This window comes from Callithrix jacchus, chromosome 12, assembly GCF_049354715.1.
Source record: "Callithrix jacchus isolate 240 chromosome 12, calJac240_pri, whole genome shotgun sequence".
NCBI lineage: Eukaryota > Metazoa > Chordata > Mammalia > Primates > Cebidae > Callithrix > Callithrix jacchus.
Window position 1 is genome coordinate 89,734,771 of NC_133513.1, and position 25,407 is coordinate 89,760,177.

A 25,407-nucleotide genomic window follows, 5' to 3' on the forward strand; every position below is an offset into this window, starting at 1 on the left:
CAACCAATATTGCATCTTTATGATTTTGTTTACATGTCTAGCACGTTACCAGAAGTAATGGTTTGGGATTTGTGGACTAATGGTGTTTCATATATTCCCCTACTTAATGTTGCTTCAGTTGCTTCACTGTTAATATTGAAAATCCTTAAGGATCTGTCTGGCCTTCAGCATTCAGATATTGGTTTTGCTCTATTTGGTTTAAACTGACATTGCCCCAAAAGGCAGTGTAGCTTTTTAGTCCACACTCTCCTTTAATAATGTCAGTGACCTTTAGAGCTGTCAGTTTGAAATAATGTAACTTTGCAAAGCATTTTATATCATTGGTTTTTCCTGGAGGGCATAGTGAGACTACAACGGTTGCGAGGATAGTGGCCTTCTAGCATTGAGAAAATATATTTCAAGGCCATCTTGTTTAGGTTATCTATATTCTTTTTTTCTTTTTTTTTTTTTTTTTTTTTGGTTTCACTCTGTCATCCAGCCTGGAGTGCAGTGGTGCAATCCTGGCTCACTGCAACCTCCACCTTCCAGGTTCAAGCAGTTCTCGCGTCTTAGCCTCCCAAGTAGCTGGTATTACAGGCATGCGCCACCATGTCTGGCTGATTTTTGCATTTTTAGGAGAGATGAGGTTTTGCCATGTTAGCCAGGCTGGTCTCAAACTCCTGACCTCAGGTAATCCTCCCACCTCAGCCTCCCAAAGTGTTGAGATTACAGGCATGAGCCACTACACCCAGCCAGTTATATATATATTCTTAATGGGGACCAGATAAATGTAGAGCAACCCTGTATGATTCAGTTCTTCCCTTTGTTGGCATTAATGAGTCATCAGATAGCCAAGATATAACAGTTGATATTTGTTTCTTATATTGAATGTAGGTGAACCACTGAACACAGTTGGAGTGACTGTCAAGTCTTCCAAGAATCAGATATAACTAATACCATTTAGGATACATAAGAAAAATAATTTTATTACATACAGTGGATATCTTAGTGCATTTGAGCTTAATTCTCTCAGACAGCCTGGTTAGGCTCATCTTGACTGTGGTCTGTTTTTTGCAAGTCTCAAGAACTAAGGGTAGTTTTTTGTGAAGTAGGGGCAGAGATTGTATATGGTCTGCAACACCCGAAATATTTATCATTTGGCCTTTTACAGAAAAGGTTTGTCTAACTCTTTCCTGGAGAAGAGAGTACTTAGATTTGAATCCCAGCCTCTCTCCTTTGGTAGCTGTTTGGCCCCATTATCTGACTCTGTAAATGGGAGATAGTAATAGTACCTATCTCAGAATTGTAGAGATGACGTAAAGTAATGAATGTCAGGTTTTAGAATACAGTTTAATGATGGTTAACTGGTATTGTAACATATTTAATATGTAATAGAAAATTGTAATATATGCTGTTTCTCTGTGAATATAGCAGATATCAAATCTTGGCTTTGTGATATGTTATTTCAATTGAGACTATTAACCAATATTTGTGGTACCGTGATGTTGTATAGATTGTTGTGGTGGAAATATCCTCTTGAAAGCCATGTAATCTGTCCTCCATTGTTTTACCACTTCTCAGTGTATGATAATTCACTATTTCTTATAGTAGTCTCTTTTTTCTTTGGATAACATTGACTTATTTTTAGTTGATATACTGTCTCTGTCTTCCTCTAGCTTCCTCTAATTGCTGTTCATTTGAGTGTTGTTGTCCTAGATAAGCAGCCCTCAAACTTTTTGGTTTCAGGACCCCTTAAAAATTACTGAGCTCTTTGAAATGTAATGTATTACTAATTTATTTGAACTAATAACCTCTTAACATGTTAAACAACTCTTAATGAAAATTTGTTGTTTCCCAAAACAAATAAGTGGGAAAATGGGCATTGCTTTTACATTTTTGCATATTTCTTCAATGTCTGGTTAATAGAAGGTAACTGAATTATTATATCTACTTTGTCATTCAACTGTTGCATATGTTATTTTGATTGAAGTATGTCATGAAAATCCAACCTGATACAGATAGGTTGTTGGAAAATATTATAATAGCCTTTCAGATAATTCTGGATATTTTTCTTTGATTCAGCATTAAAACTTGACAAGTAGTGGTGGGTTTTTTAAGTTGATAAACTTTATTTCTAGAGTAATTTTAGTTTCACAGCAAAATTGATCAGAAAGTACTCCTTGCTCCCACACATGTACTTGCTCCTCCACTTTTGACCACGCTGCAATGGTACATTTATTACAGTTGATGAACCTACGATGACACATCATTATCATCCAAAGTCCATAATTTATATTAGGGTTCACTATTAGTCTTGTATTTTCTATGGGTTTTGGCACATGTGTTAACCGTTGTGTAGTGTACAGAGTCGTTTCACTGCTCTAAAAATCTTCTGTGTTCTGCCTGTTTATCCCTCCTCCTGCCTAACTCTGGCAACCATTGGTCTTTTTACTGTTTCCATAGTTTTGTCTTTTCTAGAATTTTATAAAGCTGGAATCCTAGAGTATGTAACCTTCTCAGCTTGGATTCTTTCACTTAGTAGTATACTTCTTTAATGCTTATTACTCCATGTCTCTTTATAGCTTGATAGCTCATTTCTTTTTAGCAATGTCTCAATGTACCATAGTTTATCCATTCACCTACTACAGGACACCTTAGTTGCTTCAAGTTTTGGCAGTTATAAATAAAGCTGCTATAAACATTTGTGTACAGGTTTTTATGTGGACATGTTTTCATTTTATTTGAGTAATTACCAGGAAGTGCAGTTGCTGCATCATATGATGAGTATGTTTAATTTTGTAAGAAACTAACAGTCTTTCAAAGTGGTTGTACAGTTTTACATTTCCACCAGCAATGAATGAGAGTTCTGTTGCCCCATGTCTTCCCCAGCATTTGGTGTTGTCTGTGTTCTGGATTTTGGCCATCTGACAGTGGTATGGTTGTGTCTCATTGTTTCAATTTGCAGTTGCCTGCTGTATGGCTGCATCTTGTTTCAGTTTGCAATTCCCTGCTGACGTGTAATGTTGAACTTTCATATGCTTACTTGCCTTCTGTATGTCTTTGATGAGGTGTTTGTAGAGGTCTTTTGCTCATTTTTAATCAGGTTGTCTGTCTTCTTATTTTTGAATTTTTAAGAATCTTATATATATTTTGGATAACAGTCCTTTATCAGATGTGTCTTTTGCAGATATTTTTTTCCCAGTCTGTGGTTTACCTTCTCTTTCTCTTGATTGGTAGTTTCTTTTTAATTAATGAATTATTTTAATTGACAAAAATTGTATATGTTTATGGTGTCCAACATGTTTTGATATATGTATACATTGTGGAATGGCTGAATCAAGAGTGGAAGTTTCTTAAGAAATATGGGTTTTTTAAAAACAGTGATATATATAGCTCACAGATACAATAATATATGGATATATATACTATATAACATTTAAAATGTTTAAATATACTGTTAAATATATAATAATTCACCTCATTTGTAATAGTTTTACGTAAATTTTACAAGTTCAGGGACTTCTGAAGATTCAGGAGGTCACAGCTATTTTCATATAATAATACTAAGCTGTTACTTGACTTTCACTCTTCATTCTCTCACTAGTGAAGTTTTCCAGAGGTTATGGTAAGTAATTCTGCCTTCACTCTGACAGCTAATGGAATGTGAGTCCATTTTCTGTTTTAATTTTAAATATAGAAAATATCAAAGGATATAATTTACATAAACAAAAGCTCTAGTGATTTCAGTAATTTTTAAGAGTATAAAATGATTCTGGGAGCAACATACTTGAAAACTGTTAAATTAGTATATTTGGATTCCAGACCTTATGCAGGGCATAAGCAAGGGGTTTACTTTGTCGAGCGAGACTATCGTCCTTTCTCGGTACCTCAGAAGAGAAGTTTCTTTGCCAGTGTTGATGTTTCCCCCCAGTCAATCCTTTCTGCACCTGAGGGTACAGTGTCTCTAGGACAGCATTTCTCAAACTTTTGTAAACGTAAGAATCACGTGGAAAGTTTGTTAAAACTAAGATTCCTGAGCACATTTCTAGATATTCTGATTGATTAGGTCTGGGTTAAGGTGTAAGAATTTACATTTCTGTGGAACAAGCTGCCAGGTGCCGATATGACAGGTCAGTGGACCACACTTTGGAGTAAGGTCTAGGGTCCTAGCCTTTGTGCAAGAGTCTCAGTTTCATTTTTTAAGGCCCTCTGCCCCTGCATGCATATTAAAACCCAGGTTGCTGTGTTACCGTATTAATCATCATCCACTTAGTGTGTCAGTGCACTCTCAGCTGTCCTTCAGATTCTTCTTCTTTTCTGGCACGTGAGCCATTTCCTACCTACCTTTACAGCTTAGCTTGGTGTATGTGTTTGGTGGGGAGGGGAGTGGGTACATATGTGCACTTAATACATATTTTATCAATTATATGTAGTATTTGGACTTTTTTTTTTGAGACATAGTTTCTCTCTTCTTGCCCAGGCTGGAGTGCAATGGCGTGATCTCGGCTCGCTGCAACCTCTGCCTCCCAGGTTCAAGCGATTTGCCTCCCGAGTAGCTGGGATTACAAGCATGTGCCATCATGCCCGGATAATTTTGTATTTCTAGTAGAGATGTGGTTTCCCTCTGTTGGTCCGGTTGGTCTCAGAACTCACGACCTCAGGTGATCTGCCTGCCTCCCAAAATGCTGGGATTATAAGCATGAGCCACCGCACGAGCTCAGTAACAGGACTTTTTAAGTTGTTTTTACATACTTCTCTGAATAGTTCGGTCCCACCAATAAACCTAAAACTGTTCAACTGGAAGTTTCTGTAAATCTATTTATAGGCCTTTTGGGAAAATGCCCTTAAATATATACTACCTTACTTTGGTTTTGGTACATACTTAATTTAAGGAAATGCAATGCTTTACAGTTATTTAGAATACTACTTCTCATTTGAAAAAAGATATGCTACAGTAAAGCTTTCAGAATTGGACCCAAGGTGTTTTGAGCTTAGAAGATAACAGTATTTTTTAAAAATGGCATTCCTAATAGTTTGTTGACTTGTCATTTGTTTCTCTTTTAGCATTAGAATGTTAAATAGGTTTTTTTTTTTTTTTTTCTTTTTGAGACGTCTGTTTCTCAGGCTGGAGTGCAGTGGTGTGATCACAGCTCCCTGTACCCTTGACCTCCTAGGCCTGTGCCACTGCTCCTGGCTAATTAAACTTTTTTTTTTTTTTTAAGAGACAAGGTTTCCCTATGTTGTCCAAGCTGATCTCAAATATCTGGGCTCAAGTGATCCCTGCCTCTGCCTCCCAAAGTGCTGAGATTACAGGTGTGAGCCACTGCGGCTGGCTAAATGTTTGTTTTTTTTTTTTTAAAGGATTTTAGTTGAGAATGGCGTTGTTCAGGATGAACTGAAAAGAAAAATAAAAAGAGAATTTGGGTTGGTCAGGTTTTACTTAAAGTTCTAATATAGGATACTTTAGATTTGATTTTATATATTTGTTAAAAAGGATGCCCTTTTAAAATATTTTTTTATATGTTTCTCTTAATAATTTTAAAGACTTTGTTTTTTGAGACAGTCTCTTATACCGTCACCCAGGCTGGAGTGCAGTGGCACGATCTCAGCTCACTGCAGCCTCTCCTTCCCAGGTTCAAGTGATTCTCGTGTCCCAGCCTCCTGAGTAGCTGGGACTACAGGCATGTGCCAGCACGCAGCGCTAACTTTTTTATTTCTAGTAGAGACAGGATTTTGTCATGTTGGCCAGACTGGTCTTGAGCTCCTGACTTCAAGCGATCTGCCCTACTAGGCCTCTCAAAGTGCTGGAATTGCAGGCGTGAGCCATTGTGCCCAGCTCAAGACTTTGTCATATATTATTCTAGTCCTTTATATTTGCTTTGTTGAATCGCACTCAGAACTTAGTGATCAGTTCATCACCATGTTATAGGTATACAGGTTGAGGGTCTCTTATCCCAAATGCTTGGGACCAGGATTGTTTTGGATTTTGGAACATTTGAGTTATGCTTAACAATTGAGCATCCCTAATCCGTAATCCTCCAATGAACATTTCCTTTGAGGATCATGACAGTGCTAAAAAAGTTTCAGATTTTGGAGTATTTTGGATTTCAGATTTTCAGATTAGGGATTCTTAACCCATACTATTTAGTTTATAATATTTTTCCCAACAATGTCCAACAGCTTTAGTATTCTCTTTTAGCTGTAATGACATTCTTTGTAATAATTGTAGATTCAGAGAAGAATATACAGTGACACATAAGACTTACTGATTGCTTAGGGACAATCATTGTATAAATCTTATTTGGGTTGTTTTTTCCTTAAATATATTACCTTGTACTTACTCAACCTTAAGAGATTTTACTGGATTGTCTTACGTTTAATGCCATCTGTAAAATCCCTACATCTCTTCCTGATAATAATTAGACTAGATACTGAGGTATCCTACTGCTTACACTTCTCCAGCCAAAAGTACCCATTTATTCCTATGTTTAAACCAGTACTCTCATCATTTAACTTTGTATTCTTTTACTCTGCAAACTGGGGACTAAAGATCTGCTGCAGTATTATGAAAATGTAACTATTAGTTGCAACTTTAATAAATAGAGCAAGAAAACCGTGACAAAAATGACTTGATCCTTCAGGGTCTCAAAGTTTGGTCCCTGGGCCACTGGTGGTTCCTGAGACTCTTTTAGGGATCAGAAAGGTCAAAATTATTTTCATGATGCTGTTAAGGTGTCATTTCCCCTTTGCACTGTGTTGACAGTTGTACTCATATTGAAAGAAAGGTAAAATTGCTCTGGTGCACAAATTAACACACTGTTACCGAATTATTATAGTAGTCATTGTAGTCTTTCGTTGCCTTGTACTCAGAGTATGTGCCAGTTTTACCAAAAAATGCCCACAGTGAAGCAATAAAAATATACTGCGTTTACTAAATCATGAGCCTTGGGTCTCTTCTTAATATTCTATGAAGTGCAATGGGAAATATGCATAAAAGCCCTTTGTGATTTGAGTTGAATTGCAAGGTAAGGTATATACTTTTTTTTTTAACTTGAGATGGAGTCTCACTCTGTCACCCAGGCTGTAGTGCAATGGTGCGATCTCAACTCACTGCACCCTCTGCCTCCTGGGTTCAAACAATTCTCCTGCCTCAGCCTCCTGAGTAGTTGTGATTACAGGCATGCACCACCATACCCAGCTAACTTTTATATTTTTAGTAGAGATGGGGTTTCACCATGTTGGCCAGGCTGGTCTCGAACTCCTGACCCCAGGTGATCCACCCGCCTCCACCTCTCAAAGTGCTGGGATTACAGCCAAGAGCCACTGTGCCTGGCCTACCGTTTTAATAGAATACCATTTTACTTGGAAGATTATCTGACAAACTATAGTTATTCAGACTTCAGTATTTGGCAAACATTGTCTTAAAAATGAATGAAGTGGGCCAGGATGACAGCTCATGCCTGTAGTCATAGCACTTTGGGAGACTGAGGTGGGTAGATCACAAGATCAGGGGTTCAAGACCAGCCTGGCCAACATGGTGAAACTCCATCTCTACTAAAAATACAAAAATTAGCCGGGCACGGTTGTGGGCACCTGTAATCCTAGCTACTTGGGAGGTAGAGTCAGGAGAACCTCTTGAACCGGGAGGTGAAGGTTGCAGTGAGCTGAGATCACACCATTGCACTCCAGCCTGGGTGAAAGCAAGAATATTGGAAAACTTAATCCACCACTGTGAGCATGAGAACTTCCCTTAAACGACCTTTCTGATAGGAACAGTAGTGATATTAACAAATGTAATTTTTTCTTTCTTTCTTTCTTTCTTTTTTTTTTTTTTAAAGATGGGGTTTCACCATGATGGCCAGGCCAGTTTTGAACTCCTGACCTCAGGTGATCCACCCACCTCGGCCTCCCAAAGTGCTAGGATTACAGGCGTGAGCCACCACGCCCAGCCCAACAAAGGTAATTTTTTATGTGATGAAATAGGTCAACATTTGGAAAACGTGCAGTCCTCAGTGAATTAGTGCTTTCCAAATGACCAATAAATGATGTTACAAATAAGCATTGGTCAAGTGCAAAATAGACTGATGGATTTTTTTTGTAGCAAAAATTTTATTTTTTAAATTAAGATATAGTAAAACTGAAAATTTTTATGTACAGTTGGGTGAATTTTGCCACATGTATAAATTTGTATACCCAACACCACAACTAAGATACAGAATAGTTTTATGACTTCAAAAAGTTCCTTATGCTGTCTTGTCTTTTTTTTGAGTCAGAAAGTCTGCTCTGTCACCCAGGCTGAAGGGCAGTGATGCGATCTTGGCTCACTGCAACCGCCGCCTCCCAGGTTCAAGCAGTTCTCCTGCTTCAGCCTCCTGAGTAGCTGGGATTACAGGCACATGCCACCACGTCTGGCTAATTTTTGTATTTTTAGTAGAGACGGCGTTTCAGCATCCTGGCCAAGCTGGACTTCAACTCCTGACCTCGTGATCCACCTGTGTTGACCTCCCAGAGTGCTGGGATTACAGGCGTGAGCCACTGTGCCTGGCCCCTATGCTGTCTTTCCTAATTGCCTCACCCCAAACCTCTGGCAGCTTCTGATCTATTCATTTGCTATAGTTTTGTTTTATAGAGAATATCATATAAATGGAATCATACACTATGTTACCACTTGAGACTGGCTTCATTCACTCAGCATGCATTTTTCCAAGTTTTACCTACCAATATTTCACTCCTTTTTAAAAAATTGAAATTTACCATTTGAACCATTTTAAACTGTGTATAATTCCGTGGCTTTTCGTATATTCACGGTGTTGTACAACGGACACCACAATCTAATTGTATAGCATTTTGATCACCCTCCCAAAAGACAGACCATACCTATTACATAGTCACTTCCATTTCCGTATTCCCTCCGTAATATCCTTTATGTCTGTGAATTTTCCTCTTCTGGACATTTCATATAAATGGAATCATACAATATGTGGCCTTTTGTGTCTTGTTTTCATTTAGCATAATTTTGAAGTTCATCCATGTGGTTATATGTATCATTACTTCATTTATGTTGTCAGCTCAGGTTGCCATAACCAAAATACCACAGACATAGTGACTTAAACAGTAGGTATTTATTTCTTAAGTTCTGAAGGCTGGAGTCCCACATCAAGGTCCAGTAGTATTGGTTTCTGCTGAGGCCTTTCTTCCTGGCTTGTATGTAGCTACCTTCTCACTTTAACCTCACACAGCCTTTCCTACAGCACAAGTGATCTTGAGCATGTGTGTACTTTGTTTTTTTTTTTTCCTAACAAGAACACTAATTCTGTCAGATCCGGAACCCACCCTTCTAACTTCATTTCATCTTTATTACTTCCTTAGAGACCTCATCTTCAAATACAGCCACACTGGGGGCAGAGCATTAACATGAATTTTGGGAGGGACATAAACTTTCAGTCCTTAACAGTTCTTTTTTTATGGTTGAATAATATTCCTTTGGATGGTTATACTCCATTTCATTTATTCATTCTTTAGTTGATGGACATTTGAGTGTTTCCACTGTCAGATTATGAATAATACTGCTGTGAACATTCATGTATGACTTTTTGTTTGAACACCTCTTTTCATTTCTCTTGAGTATATACTTAGGAGTGGAATGCTGGGTCATTTGGTAATTCTGTTTTTAACTTTGAGAAACATCTAACTTGTTTTCCAAAGTGTGTGTGCCATTTTGACTTCCTACCAGCAACGTGTGAGGGTTCCCATTTCTTCATGTCCTTTACCAGCACTTGTTATTTTCTTTGTATGTGTGTGTTTTTTGTTGTTGTTGTTGTTTTTCTGTTTTGTTTGAGATGGAGTCTCACTCTGTCATCCAAGCTCAAGTGCAGTGGCAGGATCTAGTTCAGTGTAACTTTGAACTCCTGGAGTGATGTGATCTTCCCACCTCAGTCTAGGACTACAGGTGCACAACGCATCTGGCTAACCTTTAAAATACTTGTAGAAAAGGGATCTGGCTGTGTTGTGCAGGCTGGTTTAAAACTCCTGGCCTCAAGCAATCTTCTCACCTCTGCTTCCCAAAGCTCTAGGACTGTAAGTGTGAGCCACCCCTGCCCAACCTAAAATTGATTTTCTTATGTTGATCTTGTATCCCCTAACCTTGCTGAACTTAATAAGTTAATAGTGGTGGTGTTTTGATAGAGTCTTTAGAATTACGTATATATAAAATCATGTCATCTGCAAAAAGTAGTTTTACTTCTTTCTTTTCAATTTGGTTACCTTTTTTCTCTTTTCTTTTTTTTTTTTTTTTTTCTTTTTTCTAACCACCCTTGCTAGAACTCCTAGACAATGTTGAGTAGAAATGGTAAGAGCAGACATCCTTGTCTTATTTTTGGTAGTAGGGGAAAGCTTCCAGTTTTTTTGCTATTGAGTATGTTAGCTGTTTCATAACCAGGGTTATGAAAAAGCTCCTTTCTAATCCTAGATCGTTTAGTGTTTTTATCATGAAAAGGTGTTGGACTTTGCGGGATTATTCAAAAGAAGAGGAAGTATTCATTCTTCTTCTTCTTCTTTTTTTTTTTTTTTTTTTTTAGGAGAGTTGGAGAAGATTAGTGTTCTTCTCTGAATGTTTCGTAGCATTCACCAATGAAGCTATATTGTCCTGGGCTTTTTTTGTTGGAAGTTTTATTAAATTTTTTATCTTTTTACTTGTTATAGGTCTTTGCAATTTTTTAGTTGAGTCAGTTTTGGTAGTTTCTAGAGGTTTATCCATTCATCTAGATGATCTAATTTGTGGCATACAACAGTTCATGGTATTCTCTTGTAATCCTTTTTATTTGTGTAAGAGTGGTAATGGTGTCCCCAGTTTTATTCCTGATTTTAGTAAATTGAGGTCTGTCTAGTTAAAGATTTGTCAATATTGATTTTTTCAGAGAAATTTTGGGTTCGTTGATACTGATTTTTCTCTTGATTCTTTACTGATCCCCAATTTTGTATTGCCCCATCTCAGTGTCTCCCTTAAAAGTCACCTATCCAGTTGCCTTCTTCATAGATCTAAGTTGATTTCTAACCAGTGTCTCAGACTTAACATCTCCAAAACTGAACTAGATCTCTGTCTGCCAAACATTTCTCCTCCAGTCTTCTCCATCCTAGAACGTTAAACTACCATTTACTCATGTCACAGACCAAAAGCCTATGTCTCATTTTCAGCTCCTTTCCCTTGCATTCCACATCAGCATATCATCAAGGAAGTTGCTACCACTGTCTCTTGCCAAGACTGTTGTCATAATAGTCTCCTAATGCCTCATCTATTAATCTGTTCTCTGTACAACAACCTGGTAATCTTAAACTATAAATTTGATTATTTTATCTCTACCGTTACCTAAATATGAAACCTCAGTGGATTTCTGTTAAAATTGAAAATCCAGTCTCCTCACTGTGGACTATAAATCATGCGTCTAAATCTCTTACCTCATCTTGTACTTCCCATCTTAATCATTTTGCTGACCATGCTTGCTTTCTTGCTTATTCTCAATAAACCATATTTCATACCTTAACTACGTCAGTGCCGTTCACTCTGTTTAGAACATTCATGTGTCTCCATATGGCTTGTTTCCTTACTTCATTGAGTTCTCAGAAATGTTACCTCCTTTGCCTGTAATCCCAATGCTTTGGGAGGCCAAGGCAGAAGGATCGCTTGAGGCCAGGAGTTTGAGACCAGCCTGGACAACATAGCAAGACTCTGTCTCTAAAGAAAAATTTTTAAATTAGCTAGGTATTGTGGTGCATACCTGTAGTCCAAACTGCTCTGGAGGCTGAGGCAGGAGGATCGCCTGACCCCAGGAGTTTGAGGTTACGACGAGCTATGATTGTGCCATTACAACCCAGCCTGGGCAACAGAAAGAGACTCTGTGTCTAAAAACTAAAAACAAAAAAAAAAATGAAGAGGCAACATTTTTTTTCTTAGTTCTCTAAATGCTCTCTTCACTGCTTTGTACAATAGCACTTATATGCATGTTACTGACATTTCTGGTGTTTAGAGGGGTGTAGGATGAGGAGGGATCTCATCATTACGTGTAGTCATACCTTATGTCATTGACTTTTTTTAAATTGTTCAGCAATGTATTAGACTGAAATACTTATCTCACATACAACTTATTGCTTGTGAGGAATGGGGGAAAATATGAGTAATTTTAATTTCTTTTTTTTTCTTTCAGTAAATTAATTGCAAAGCAGTTTTATTAGTTTTATTTATTATTATTATTACTACTTTTTTTTTTTTTTTAGGCAGATTCTCGCTCTGTTGCTCAGGCTGGAGTGCAGTGGCATGATCCCAGCTCACTGCAACCTCTGCCTCCTAGGCTCAAGCGATTGTTCCCCTCAGCCTCCCAAGTAGCTGGAATTGCAGGCGCACACCACGAAACCTAGCTAATTTTTGTATTTTTAATAGAGGTGGGGTTTTGCCATGTTGGTCAGACTGGTCTTGAACTCCTGACCTCAAGTGCTTCACCCTCCTTGGCCTCCGAAAGTAATCCTCTGTGATTACAGGCGTGAGCCACAATGCCCTGCCCAAAGTAATTTTTGGGCAAGTGTGGTAGGTCTAGGTTGGGACTAACTCTGGAAAGAAGGGAATAAATTAACAAAGGAATAGGGAAAGGATAGGAAGGGGTAGAAAAGGAACCCCACCTTTCCAACCCCCTAAGAACCTTCATAGTTGAGTTTTTATCTCTGTTCTTTCAACTATAGAAATTTCCATTTTACCTAAAGTGAGGGAAATCATTCAGCTATAATTTTGTTTTCACTTTGTTAACTCCATTACTCCCAAGGAATATGAGGCTTTCCTTTAAACTCTCATCAAAGGAGAGGGAGAGAAACAAAAACAAAGGAATGCTTACCTCTTACACTGTAATTTGTACCTTGGTATCTTTGAGAAAAAAATGTGATGTAAAAAAGTTACTGTGGATTCAGTAATGCTTTTTAAGTAAATACGTATTTATTGCTTGTAGCAAGATGTGTTAGAAAGAGTGAAGTTAGTGGATGTATATGCAAGCACATTTTTATTTAATTTACAAACAGTTCTTGTGTGGATTTACTCACCTTGTAATGACTAAGATCTTCTAAGGGATTGTGGCCTATGGATTGTGAACTGATGTAATTGACTCATTCCTAATCAACCTCAGATTTGCATTTAAGTGATTTCTTTCTAAGCATAATTAGCAGAGACAGTTCGATATACTAGAAAAAAAATGAAACAAAACTGCCCTTGGATTTCCAAAGACTTAAATTAATCTGACCTAGCTACTCACTACCATTGTGATTCTGACCTAGCTACTCCCTACCTTTGTGATTTTGGTAACTTATTTAAATACCTTTGAATCTCATTTATGGCATTATGTATGTAATACTATATTTTGATAATGTTCGACCTATTCAGTATATCTTTCTTTTCCCTCCCTGATGTATTAATACCACTGTTTTTCAGGACTTTAACTTTCTTATTTTATTTCTATCTTTGCTATGATTACAGCATTCCACAAAAAAAGTTTGCTGCCTTTTGTTCGTGGGCCAGCAAAGAGAGCCCTTAATTATGTTCTGGTTTTAGTCCATAGATATAGAGAATTTACTTGAGCTGGAACAGAAAGCCATCTTTTTTTGGTCACATATCTATTACCCTTCTGTTTATTTCTGTTTCTTCAAATCATCAGCATGCCTGACACATAATACAGTCTTCATAAAATCTCCAACCTCTCAGGTAATTATAATGATGTAGGAATTAGAATCCAACAAATATTTATTAAGCACTTAGCCTGAGAATGGTAGTTTAAAGAATAGGCTGATGTTAAAAGGCAAATAAACATTTCTTAGCTCAAAATCTAATGGATTAAATACCACAAAAGGATGTAGTTTATAAAATAGTACAACTTGAGTAATGATGAGGATGTTATTAGCTTTGCCTATTTGCGTGGGCCTATGGGGTGAGATGGGGATACCTCAGAATTAGATTGAGGGTTGCAGGAAGAAAATTATAGGCAGAGGACATATTGTGCTCAAATGGCATGGAAGCATTGACAGTGCACGTTGTGATTGATCAATGTGGCCAGAGCATAGTGTATGTATTACAGAATATGGTAGCAGGGGAGACTGAAAAGGTAATTTGGGATCAGACCCTATAATGATCATGCATGGCATTCAGAAATTGGAAGTCTTCAATATTGTCAGTGGAAAGCCATAAAATGTTTTTAAAATGTAAAAGGATGATGTTTAGCAGCAGCATGAAGGATGGATTCTGGTGTTAGAGATGGTGGTGTAGGCGAATATAAAGATAAATTACAAATTAATAGATGTTATTAATAGGTAGTCTCGGCTGGACAAAGTGGCTCACGCCTGTAATCCCAGCACTTTGGGAGGCTGAGGCGAGCAAATCACAGGGTCAGAAGTTCGGGACATGCCTGACCAACATGGCGAAACCCTGTCTCTACTAAAAATACAAAAATTAGCCGGGCATGGTGGTGCATGCCTCTAATCCTAGCTGCTAGGGAGGCTAAGGCAAGAGAATTGCTTAAATCCACCGGGGAGGTGGATGTGGCAGTGAGCTGAGATCAGGCCACTGCACTTCAGCCTGGGGGACAGAGCAAGACTCTGTCTCAGGGGGGAAAAAAAAAGTTAGTTCGATGAAGTGAAAAGAATCTGGACTTTAGAGTCACAGGCATGGTTTTAAATCTAGGTGCTGGCCTTTGCAGTTGGGAACAAATTAACTGCTTTGATTTTTAGATTTTTTTTTTTTTTCACATGTACCAGGTAGTAATAGAACTTGTACAGTGTTCTTCTGAAGATTTTGTTATGGGCATAAAGCACCTGCTGTAGTGCTTGCCTGATACCAAATAAGGGTTGGCTTATGATAACTGCCATTATTATCAACATGGATGACATTTATTATAATTTTTAAGGTAAGAAATAGTGAAAACCTGAATTTAGGGATGGAAAAGAGAACAGATGGGGAGGAATTTCTTTTTTTTGCTCCGTTGCCCAGGCCGGAGTGCAGTGGCACGATTTCAGCTCACTGCATGCAACCGCCACATCCTGGGTTTAAATGATTCTTCTGCCTCAGTCTCCGAGTAGCAGGGACTACAGGCATGCACTGGCTAATTTTTGTATTTTAGTAGAGAGGAGGTTTCATCATGTTGGCCGGCTAAGTTTTGTTTTTTAGTAGAGATGAGGCTTCACCATGTTGGCCAGGATGGTCTCGATCTCCTGACCTTGTGATCCACCCACCTCAGCTTCCTAAAGTGCTCGGATTACAGGCATGAGTCACTGCGCCCAGCCTGGAGGAATCTTTTTGAAGTAAAATGAATAGGACTCAGTGGCCGGAAATACTTGGTGATTTATGGAAAGAATGGAATTGTGACTGAGGTGTCTAACCTGAGTATCTTGTGTTACTCAGGAAAGTGCTCATGATGATATTTTCCAGGTAAGTAATACAGAATATAGGAGGAATCCATGATTACTCAATCATGAATTGAAGGAAAGGAGTAAAATGATGTTGATTTAGGTATTTTTAGGTATTTAGGAGATTTTGGTGATAATATGAAGTAGGCAGTTAGTCTTAGTTATTTCTTAGGGCAAGAAATAAAAGATTGGAGTACATGTGTGATAGTGGGAAAGCATGTTAATTTTGACTCCTTGACTAGCATTATGAATATCTTAACAGCAGGGCTTACTTTTAAACATTATCCCTGTATCCCCACACTGCTAGCTCTATTTAAACACTTGATTTTTATTAAATGTGAGATTTAAAAAATAATATTCTTTGTGATGGCTTTGTGAGTAGAAGAGATAATTCATAGTTACTTTGATTTCTGATTTTTAAATGTTCACTTTATTTAAATTTATACATTTAAAACTAGTTCTCTGTAAATACAGATCTTATTCTGTAACAAATTTTAACAAACTTTTAATAAATGTCTTAATTTCTTAAGACATTTAAATCTAAGTATAAATTAAAAATTTATATTTTCTTTGTAAATATTGATTTAATAAAACCTAGATATTTAAATAAATCTTGTAAATCTAATAATTTAAAACTATAAATGTAGACATTCTTAAGTTCTGTGAGTGTTCTTATACAGGATGCAAACTTAGTAAAATTTCACCATAAAATTACAAGTCTAAATCAGCTATTCAATAATACATCTTAAATTAGAATTACAAGGCTGGGTCTAATAGGCCAGATCTTCTTAAAACATTACAAGTATTTACCAGAAGGCATAGAGTACTTATTTTATAAACAGATTTTTTGAGATATAGTTTACATATCTTAACAGTTCACCCATTTTAAGTGTACAGTTTGCCTATTTTATATTCACAGAATTATTCAACATCACCACAATCTACTTTTAGAATATTTCCCTTAACACAAAAGGAAAGTTGTTGCCCATTTGCAGTTATTTTCATTTTCACTTACCCCAGGAAACCACTAACGTACTTTATTCTGTCCCATAGATTTGCCTTTTCAGTACATTTTTTATAAATGGACTTACATAGTGTGTGGTCTTTTGTTTCTGTCCTTTTTTCACCTTGCACCTTATGTTTGAGGCTTATTCATCCATATTATAATTTTATTCCATTGTATGGGTATACCACATTTTGTTTATCACAGATTGCTTCTTAATATAAAATAATTAAAATTTTAATTCTTTTAAATCATTCTATACTTGATTAAGAAAAAAAAAGAAACCTGAAAATAACTAAATGAATCCTTTATAAGTTAGAAAAAATGCAATAGAATAAACCCAAATAAATGGATAATTGAAAAAAATTTGAGCACAATTAAATGAAATCAGAGATACGATAGAGAAGATCAAAAAAGTCAAAAGTAGCTTTTTAAAAGAAAACTAAAAATGAAACCTGATAAGATCAATTAAGGAGTAAAAGACAAAAATAATATGAAAATGAAGACTGATTTACATATTAGAGATTAAAATACAAGGAATTTGTAGCACCTGCCGTTAGTTTTTATACAAACAGTGTTTTCCCTTTTTAGAAGATCTTTATTCCAGATCATATTTTACTTAATGGAACTACTTTGAATAACCCTTACCCCAGAGTGAATGGCTCTTCTACTTTCAAAATCGGAGAATATCTATAAATGTCTTTTTTCAATATTCATAAGCAACACATTGTCTACATTTTTTCCTTTAGAATTTTGTAAATACAGCTTCATAGGCTTTTTTTTTTTTTTTTCTTTTTTTAAGAGATGGAGTCTGCTCAGGTTGAACTCTTGGAATCAAGCAATCCTTCCCCTTAAGCTGCTCAAGTAACTGGGGCTACAGGTGTGTGTCACCACATACCATACATACCCAGCTCTCCGTAGATGTATAGCATTTGCATATACCAGTGAAATGACTGGCGATATAAATCTCTTTCCTCTTATTTTAAGTAAAATTAAGTGAAATATTTCCCATATTTGGAGCTTGTAAATTTTTATCGTTGAAATTCCAATGTTTTACCAGGAGAGTCTACATGTGTAGCTTCCCCTCCAACCCCTAGTGCTGCCCCAGTATTTCATGGAGCCCATTAGGCAAGAAGACTCAAGCCAGTAATCAATGTTAGGAAGTTTTTGTTCCCTTTTCCTTCCTTAAAAATTTTTTTTATTTCTTTTTTTTTTTTTTTTTTTTTTTTGAGATGGAGTTTTGCTCTTGTTGCCCAGGCTGGAGTGCAGTAGTGCAATCTCCACTCACCGCAGCCTCCACCTCCTAGGTTCAAGCGATTCTCCTACCTCAGTCTCTTGAGTAGCTGGGATTATAGACATGTGCCATCATGCCTAGCTAATTCTTTGTATTTTTGGTAAAGACGGGATTTTTCTATGTTGGTCAGACTGGTCTCGAACTCCTGACCTCAGGTGATCACCCAGCTTGGCCTCCCAAAGTGCTGGGATTACAGGCATGATCCACCATGCCCAGCCTAATGTAAATTTTTTAAATGTTGATTTTTTTGGCTTTTCTTGTTCTAAAAATCTTATTTAAAGTCCTGTTTTACAGATATTGCATGTCTGACCACCTAATCTCTAATATTTTTCTCATGATGTATGTGTCTTTGACACTTTACACTATTAGGGCTGTCTGTCCATTCATCCGTCTGTCTTCTTTTGCTGGTCTCAGATCTTGGCTTACTGCAGGTTCCACCTCCTGGGCTCCAGTGATCTTCCTGTGTCAGCCTGCCAGGTAGCTGGGACTACAGGTGTGTGCCACCATGCTGGGCTAATTTTTTGTAGAGACAGGGTTTTACCATGTTGTCCAGACTGATATTAGGGCATTTCTTAAGTTGATTTTCTAAATCACTACTTCGTTGTGTATTTCTCTACTTAATCCTCTTTGGTTATTTTAGTAGTTTTTCTCCTCCCTCCAAGCATTATTCTCTGCTCTTTTATTCAGAGCTCTTTGCTCTTAAAAAAAAGTGCTATTACTCCCTGGCTTCAATAAAAAATACTGCTTACAGTTTTTCTTCAAGTTCTACTGTTTTGTTTTTTTATTATTATTAATTCTGTTTCAGTTTGGGCCATTAGTTGTGATTTTATTGTTATTTCTCTTTGGTGTATCTGGCCAGGTTTTGTCATCAGTTATTGTGCTGGGTAATTCTGAGAGTGATAAGTGAGCCAAGAAATAGGGTTCATATGCATTATCTGGGAGCAGGTGCTCAGGAGGGGAGGAAGAATTCTTAATGAATTTAGTTCTCTAATAATGAGATGAATCACTAGGGGTAGTAAGGAGAAGAGAAGCCTGAATGATCGTTGTTCATTACCTATAGAAGTTAATCTGGTCTTTGAATGACACACTGAGATAGTTGGAGTGTCAATTAAAAAGAATTGATTACTTTGATCACCTTGGATAGACTATAAAAGATTGTATAATATAGTGCTCTAAAATTATTACCACAGTTACTATTGCATCAACCCAATACTTTGTGACCGACTTGTTATGAAGTTCAGTGTGGTGGTGGCAGCAAATCACACATCCTGAGTTTTAAGCAAACAACTCCAGATAGTATCATTCCCCTTTTTGTTTATTAGGACATTATTACTGCCAGTAAGCACCTTTGAAGTGATATTTTGTAAAATGTAATACAGTCATGTGTTGCTTAACAATGGGGATGCATTATGAGAAATACATTGTTAGGCAGTTTGATCAGTTTTCAACATAAACTGTACTTACACAAACCACATGATACAGCCTACTGCATACCTAGGCTATTTGGTATAGTCTGTTGCTTCTAAGCTGAAAACATGTACAGCATATTATGGTACTGAATACTATAGGAAATACTTGCCATCATTGTCACACAATATCATTGTCATACAGTGGTATTTGTATTCTTAACATAGAAAAGATACAGTAAAAATTGTCACACCTGGTTAGGGCACTTAACATGAATGGAGAGTGCAGGACTGGAAGTTGCTCTGGATGAGTCAGTGAATAAGTGGTAAGTGAACAGGAAGGCCTAGAACATTGCTGAACACTACTGTAGACTTATAAATACTGTACACTTAGGCTACACTAAATTTATCTAAGAATAAAGTAATTGCAGGTCCAGCATTACAATGGCTATAATCACCAAGCGGTAGGGATTTTTCAACTCCATTATAATCTTAGGGGACTACCGTGGTATATGCGGTCTATCCTTTGACTAAAACATTGTTATATGGCACATGACTGTACTTTATTGAAGATTGAGCACCAAGCTCAGTACAAGCCTGAGTACAAGATTCAGGGGACCTTGATGTAAAAATTGCTAATTTTCTGATATATTCCTACATTTCCTTTAGCACTTCTCAAGCTACTAAGTCTCTATACTGGTTATCTCAGAGGAGAGGTTCCCAAGACTAATAAACCACTTTTTCATTCTGTTAATTTTTTCCCAAAAGAACAGGTTGTATTGCTGACCTTAGTTATTGTTACTTTTTTTTTTAATAACTTGTTTCCCCAGTTTTGGTTGGAAATGGATTGTGATTTAGATTGAAGGGGACATTCGTGGGAGAGTTTAGGCTTCTGTTTTCGAGAGCTGTGTGATTAAATCAGAAGCCAAAAGTAGGCATGTAAAGCCTTCCTGTAAGAGAAACATTGTTCCTATAAGAGAAACGTTGCTTCCTACCCTTCCTGGAGCATTAATTCCCCTTGAGGAGACAAGACATAAATGAACAAAAAGAAAAATGAGAACATAGGGTTTTAGATGGCTTGTGACAAATTTTATTTTTGCAAGTGATAGAAAGCAGACATTAAGCAACTGACTTTTATTTAAAATCAATGATTTGGCAATTCTGAGGATGAGAGAACTGGAAACTAAAGATCCATGAGGACAGGTAACATGTCTGCCCAACACTGCCTGTTGAGCAGTCCCTGGCAGATGATAGACTCAGTATATGTCGAATATGAATATTTGTTGAACAGTTTGAAGAGTATCTTGAAGGAGAGAAATACTATATTTGAGCAGAAGTGAGATGCAAAGACTTGAGGAAATGTTAGGAAGTAGAAATCACTGAATGCAACAGAAGACCATCCTGATCAGAGCTGTGGGAATGAGCAGGAAAGCTCTGGTAAATAAGCCAGCTAACAGTAGGTAGGGTCAAATTATAAGCAGTTTTGATTGCTGAATTGGAATTTGGAGTTTGTTCTTTAAGCAGCGTAAACTTTGAAGAGGTATTGCCGTCGTTGAAGCAATGTTTTAGGAATAGTCTGAAGACATGGTGCAGATTGCAGTGAAGAAGAAACTAGAGATCAACCTTGAGACCAGTTGTGATGTTGGATAGGAATTCTTTCAAAAGTAGTCACCTTCATAAAATAAATAATTTTTCTTCATGTGTGATAGGAAAAGGTAGTTTTAAAGCCCTAGTGATTGAACATAATGGCATGGCTGTCTTTTTCAGTATTTAGTTTCTGTGGCATTTTGTTATATATTGATCTTTCTGGCTTTTAGGTGATATCATGGTATAAATTTTGAATGTATTTGTTCTTCCCTTATTTGTCTTTTGTTAATGTCAAGCATAGCACATGAGACATTCCCTGTTGCTATGCAACTGCTAAATTCAATATTTAGTATTAATAAAACTGAGTGGCATTAACATCCAGTGAACAGAGAGTAGCAAAATAGGACTTTATGGTATCAAATCAATAGTATTTGTTAGGTTTAATGTATTGTTGCAGGTATGAGCAAAAGAGGAGTGACTTGTTTACAGTTGCTATTTTGAGCAAAATTAGTTGTGATTAAATCTTTGTGTTTATGACCAGATTTTTGCATTTGCTTTTGTCCTTTCTTTGTGATTGCTTTTTGATTTATGACTCAGTTTTTGTTAGTATTATTGATGTTCTGCTCAGTTGTTTTTTTTCTTGTATCAGATTCTGTTCTTCTTTAAAATTTTTATCTCCCAGAGCTTTTATTTGCATTTTTATTTGCTGGCATTATTTCTCGCTATATTTACTTTTTTCCTTTTCAAGAATTTACGGACAGCCTGCAGATTTGGAATTTGTTACAATTTTATGTAAACCTAGGCGAAAGAATATTAGATTTACTCTTCAGGATAAGACCTGCTTAATGATTTCCTTTAGCTATTTAAAGTACGTATTTGATATTTTCAAGATGTTGAAATACCTTATTTGTGAAATCAGAATTTCTCTTGGTGGGGGCAGGTAGGAGGGCTTAAGAATTGGAGATAGGCTGTGGGAGTTACTTATTTTTTTAAGTCAGAGTATTCTGAAAATATCTGGTCTGCAGGGCCACACTGAGAGTGTATACGGTTCATAAACCCCTTCTAATAACCATTTGAATTCTCAGTGAGGTCCATCGCATACATTTTGGGAACCACTGCTTTAATCCATTATTCCTGGTATGTTGTTTAAAGATATGGTCTGATTCCTGCTCTTATTTTCTTACTCTCTTGACCCATAAAAAATTGCAAGATGACAAAGATATTTATCATGGAGTAGATCACCAGTATTTGAGGTAATAAGCCAGAAAAAAAAGTTTTTGAATTTTTTTCATTTTCTACTTTCACACTGGTAGAAGGACATAATAGTTTAAATGTTTGTATACAAGTATATTGGATTTTTTTTCTCTCTCTTTTTTTTTGATAAGTATAATCAGTAGGGTTTACATTTATAAAGGAACCAGCACGTAGTTATTGTGGCAGTGTTAAATAGTTACAGAAGTCTTAAAAATATATATATATATATATATATGTTGTAGCTTGTATGTGTGTGATGTAGTTTTTCTCAGTGAAGATTTCATAAACAACTCAAAAAATCTGTTGTCTCAATTGGTATTCGAAAAAACACTATTTAGATAATTCTAGTAAGTTGTGGAAATTTTGAAGCAGTTTGATTCATTCATTGAGTAAAGTACCTTTTAAAATGGAGCCTGAGAGTTTGTACAAAGAGGTGTTTGGGATTTTGTCAAATCGTAGGAGAACCTGTGAATTTCCATTCCTTCATTGGTCTTGTTCTTGAATGTGCTCAGAATTTGTGTTGAACGTTAATCATTGACAGAAATGCAAATGCTACTTGTAGATTTGCTGTTGACACTCTTTTTTTCTAAGCATCTCTTCAGTAGTAATCCAGGATCCTTGAGAACTGGAAGAAAACACCATCATTTTTTTATGCCAAGATTTTTCAGCACTAGAGTGAATATTATTGTGGTAATGGATTTTGTTTTTATCCTTTCAGGGTTTGAAAGTATTCTTGAAGGGCTGTTTGGACCTGCATTATTAAAAGATCTCAGTTTATTTAAAGGTATTCAAAAAATTTTTGGTATTTCAAATTCTTCCTGGTGACATACATGATACCTTGGTGATTTAAGCCTCAGTCTCCTATTTATTCACAGTTTCATGTGGGTTAAAGCTGTATTCATGTAAGCGTCTTTTGTGTTCAGTTGATATTGTTAATGTATGTATTAATGATGTATTAACTCTAGTGAGCAGTTAAGAACTTAAGAATTTTAAGAGTTAAGACTTTTAAGACAAATATGGCTCAACTACTTAGGTTTTTGTTAAACAGTATTTTGAAATTAATTCTAATTTATTTTTTGAAAAATTCTCTTTTATGACTATTAATTTGTTACTATTTTTTTTGCAGACTGTGAACCTGAAAGCATTTCTGATTGGACTTTTGATGAAAACTGTTTATTCTGTTGCTTGAGAAGAGATAAAGTAAAGGTAACCAAGAAGCTTGAGGACCTTTTATTTAGTGTAGTATTTAGTTTTCATTTCTAAAAAAGCCGGGCACGGTGGCTCAAGCCTGTAATTCCAGCACTTTGGGAGGCCGAGGCGGGTGGATCATGAGGTCAAGAGATCGAGACCATCCTGGTCAACATGGTGAAAACCCCGTCTCTACTAAAAATACAAAAAACTAGCTGGACATGGTGGTGCGTGCCTGTAATCCCAGCTACTCAGGAGGCTGAGGCAGGAGAATTGCCTGAGCCCAGGAGGCGGAGGTTGCGGTGAGCCGAGATCACGCCATTGCACTCCAGCCTGGGTAACAAGAGCGAAACTCCATCTCAAAAAAAAAAAAGGTTTTCATTTCTTAAAACATTGTATTACTTTGTTGGAGGGTTGTAGGAAAAAGAAGGTATGGTTTTATGATGAAAACTGTTTATTCTGTTGCTTGAAAAGAGATAAAGTAAAGGTAACCAAGAAGCTTGAGGACCTTTTACTTAGTGTAGTACCTTAAAGTTTTCATTTCTTAAAACATTGTATTACTTTGTTGGAGGATTGTAGGAAAAAGAAGGTATGGTTTTATACTTAATTATGAAAGAGTTTGATGGTAGCTCTGGATTTTGCCATTTAAATTCTTTCCATCCTGTTGATTAACCTCTTAAGAAATCTGTATCATACCATGCATTTTTAAATTATTGTTGTTGTTTTGTTTTTTTTTTTTTTGCTTTTTTTTTGAGACAGAGTCACACTGGGATGCCCAGGCTGTAGTGAAATGGCACCATCTCAGCTCACTGCAGCCTCTGCCTCCTGGGTTCAAGCGATTCTCCTGCCTCAGCCTCCTGAGCTGCTGGGATTACAGGCACCCACCTCCACACCCAGCTAATTTTTGTATTTTTAGTAGAGTTGAGGCTTAACCATATTGGTCAGGCTGGTCTTGAACTCCTGACCTCAAGTGATCTGCCTGCCTCATCCTCCTAAAGTGCTGGAATTACAGGCATGGTCACTGTGCCTGGCCCATGCATTGTTTTATTTATATAGTTCATTAGGCAGAATAATTAACTAGGTCTCAAACTCTTGTGTTTATTTTAAAAATAAAATGTATGGTAATTCAAGTAATCAGAGTTATTGGTAGTACAAAAAGAATGGTAACAACAAACAAACAAATAATAAAGAAAAAAGGGGGGCGGAGGAGTAAAAAAAAAAAAGAATGGTAACATAGAGCTAGATCAAGCAGTTACTAATTCATGTAGATTTATGATGTACTATGGTTTATACTTTAAAACATGTCTTCATAATATCGGCATGAATGCTATTATTTTTAGTTGTATAAATTGGCTGAACCTTTGTGTATCTGTTGTTTTATTGCTTTGTTTTAAACATAAACAGTTTTGCTTTAGAAAACATTTCGCTTGTTGGAAACATTTATTAATAATGGTTTACTGTCTTTTATTTTTTTTTCATGGCACTTCTGTTCCCTGTTTTAAAGCCTTGGAAACACTTTCTTCTGCTCTATACATTCTTAACTTAAATCATTGACCAGATTTTATTAGTTTTTCCCTGGTAATGAATTTTATTTTTTTTTCATTTCCACAGTTATTACTATAGTTCTGTCTTAGTTTTCCTCAGTCTCTTAAATATTCCTACAAAGCTAAACTCCTTCCAGCCCTTACCCCTCAAATGGTGTAGAAATGTTACCTTATACTTAGTCTTTGATGACTTTCTCATTGTCTTTTGGATTCATTAGCCTAACAATGCCACAGTACTCTCCACATTTTAATCCACTTTTCTTTCTGTACAGTTTTCTTTCAGCTAAACTGATCTGATCATTTAAACAAGATGCTTTTTACTAGTCTTTGGACTACACCATAGCGTACCGTTTCTCTATAGCTAGAAATTCCCTTGCTTTTACTCTTAAGCCCCACCCTTCGTCTGCTCCTATTGCTGTTTCAACCTTTCACACTGTTGTAAATATTATCTGTGTCAATTACTTGTCAAGTGAATATTCTGCCTTATTTTATTTGTCCTTTTCTGTGTTTGAATCTTTTGTTCCTGACTACATTGTCAACTGCTAAAGACTAGATAGACCATGTTATATGCTTCCTTGTACCCTGCATATAACCATTGTATCACTATTTATCCTTGTTGGCAAGTTGCTTTAAAATTTGAAAGCCAACATGGAGCCAACTTAAAACCTTCTTAATATTCTTCTTTCGTGGCTTCTTTTTGTTGTTTTCTACATGAAAAGGTTG

General features: G+C 36.5%; 1 protein-coding gene across 39 annotated transcripts in view; it reads left to right on the forward strand.

The window, feature by feature from the left end:
* Window positions 1-25,407, forward strand: part of LCOR (ligand dependent nuclear receptor corepressor) — a 144,606-nt gene that overhangs the window by 47,034 nt on the left and 72,165 nt on the right. For 30 of the 39 annotated variants that reach the window (XM_054243180.2, XM_078346167.1, XM_054243185.2 and 27 more), the window contains 2 exons: window positions 22,671-22,736; window positions 23,079-23,158. The exons of 3 other annotated variants lie outside the window; for them this stretch is intronic. In XM_054243180.2, coding sequence (XP_054099155.1) covers window positions 22,671-22,736; window positions 23,079-23,158 — 146 coding nt within the window. The remainder of the gene's footprint in view (window positions 1-22,670; window positions 22,737-23,078; window positions 23,159-25,407) is intronic. 6 more of the 39 variants (XM_078346171.1, XM_078346173.1, XM_078346186.1 and 3 more) reach the window with 1 other exon arrangement.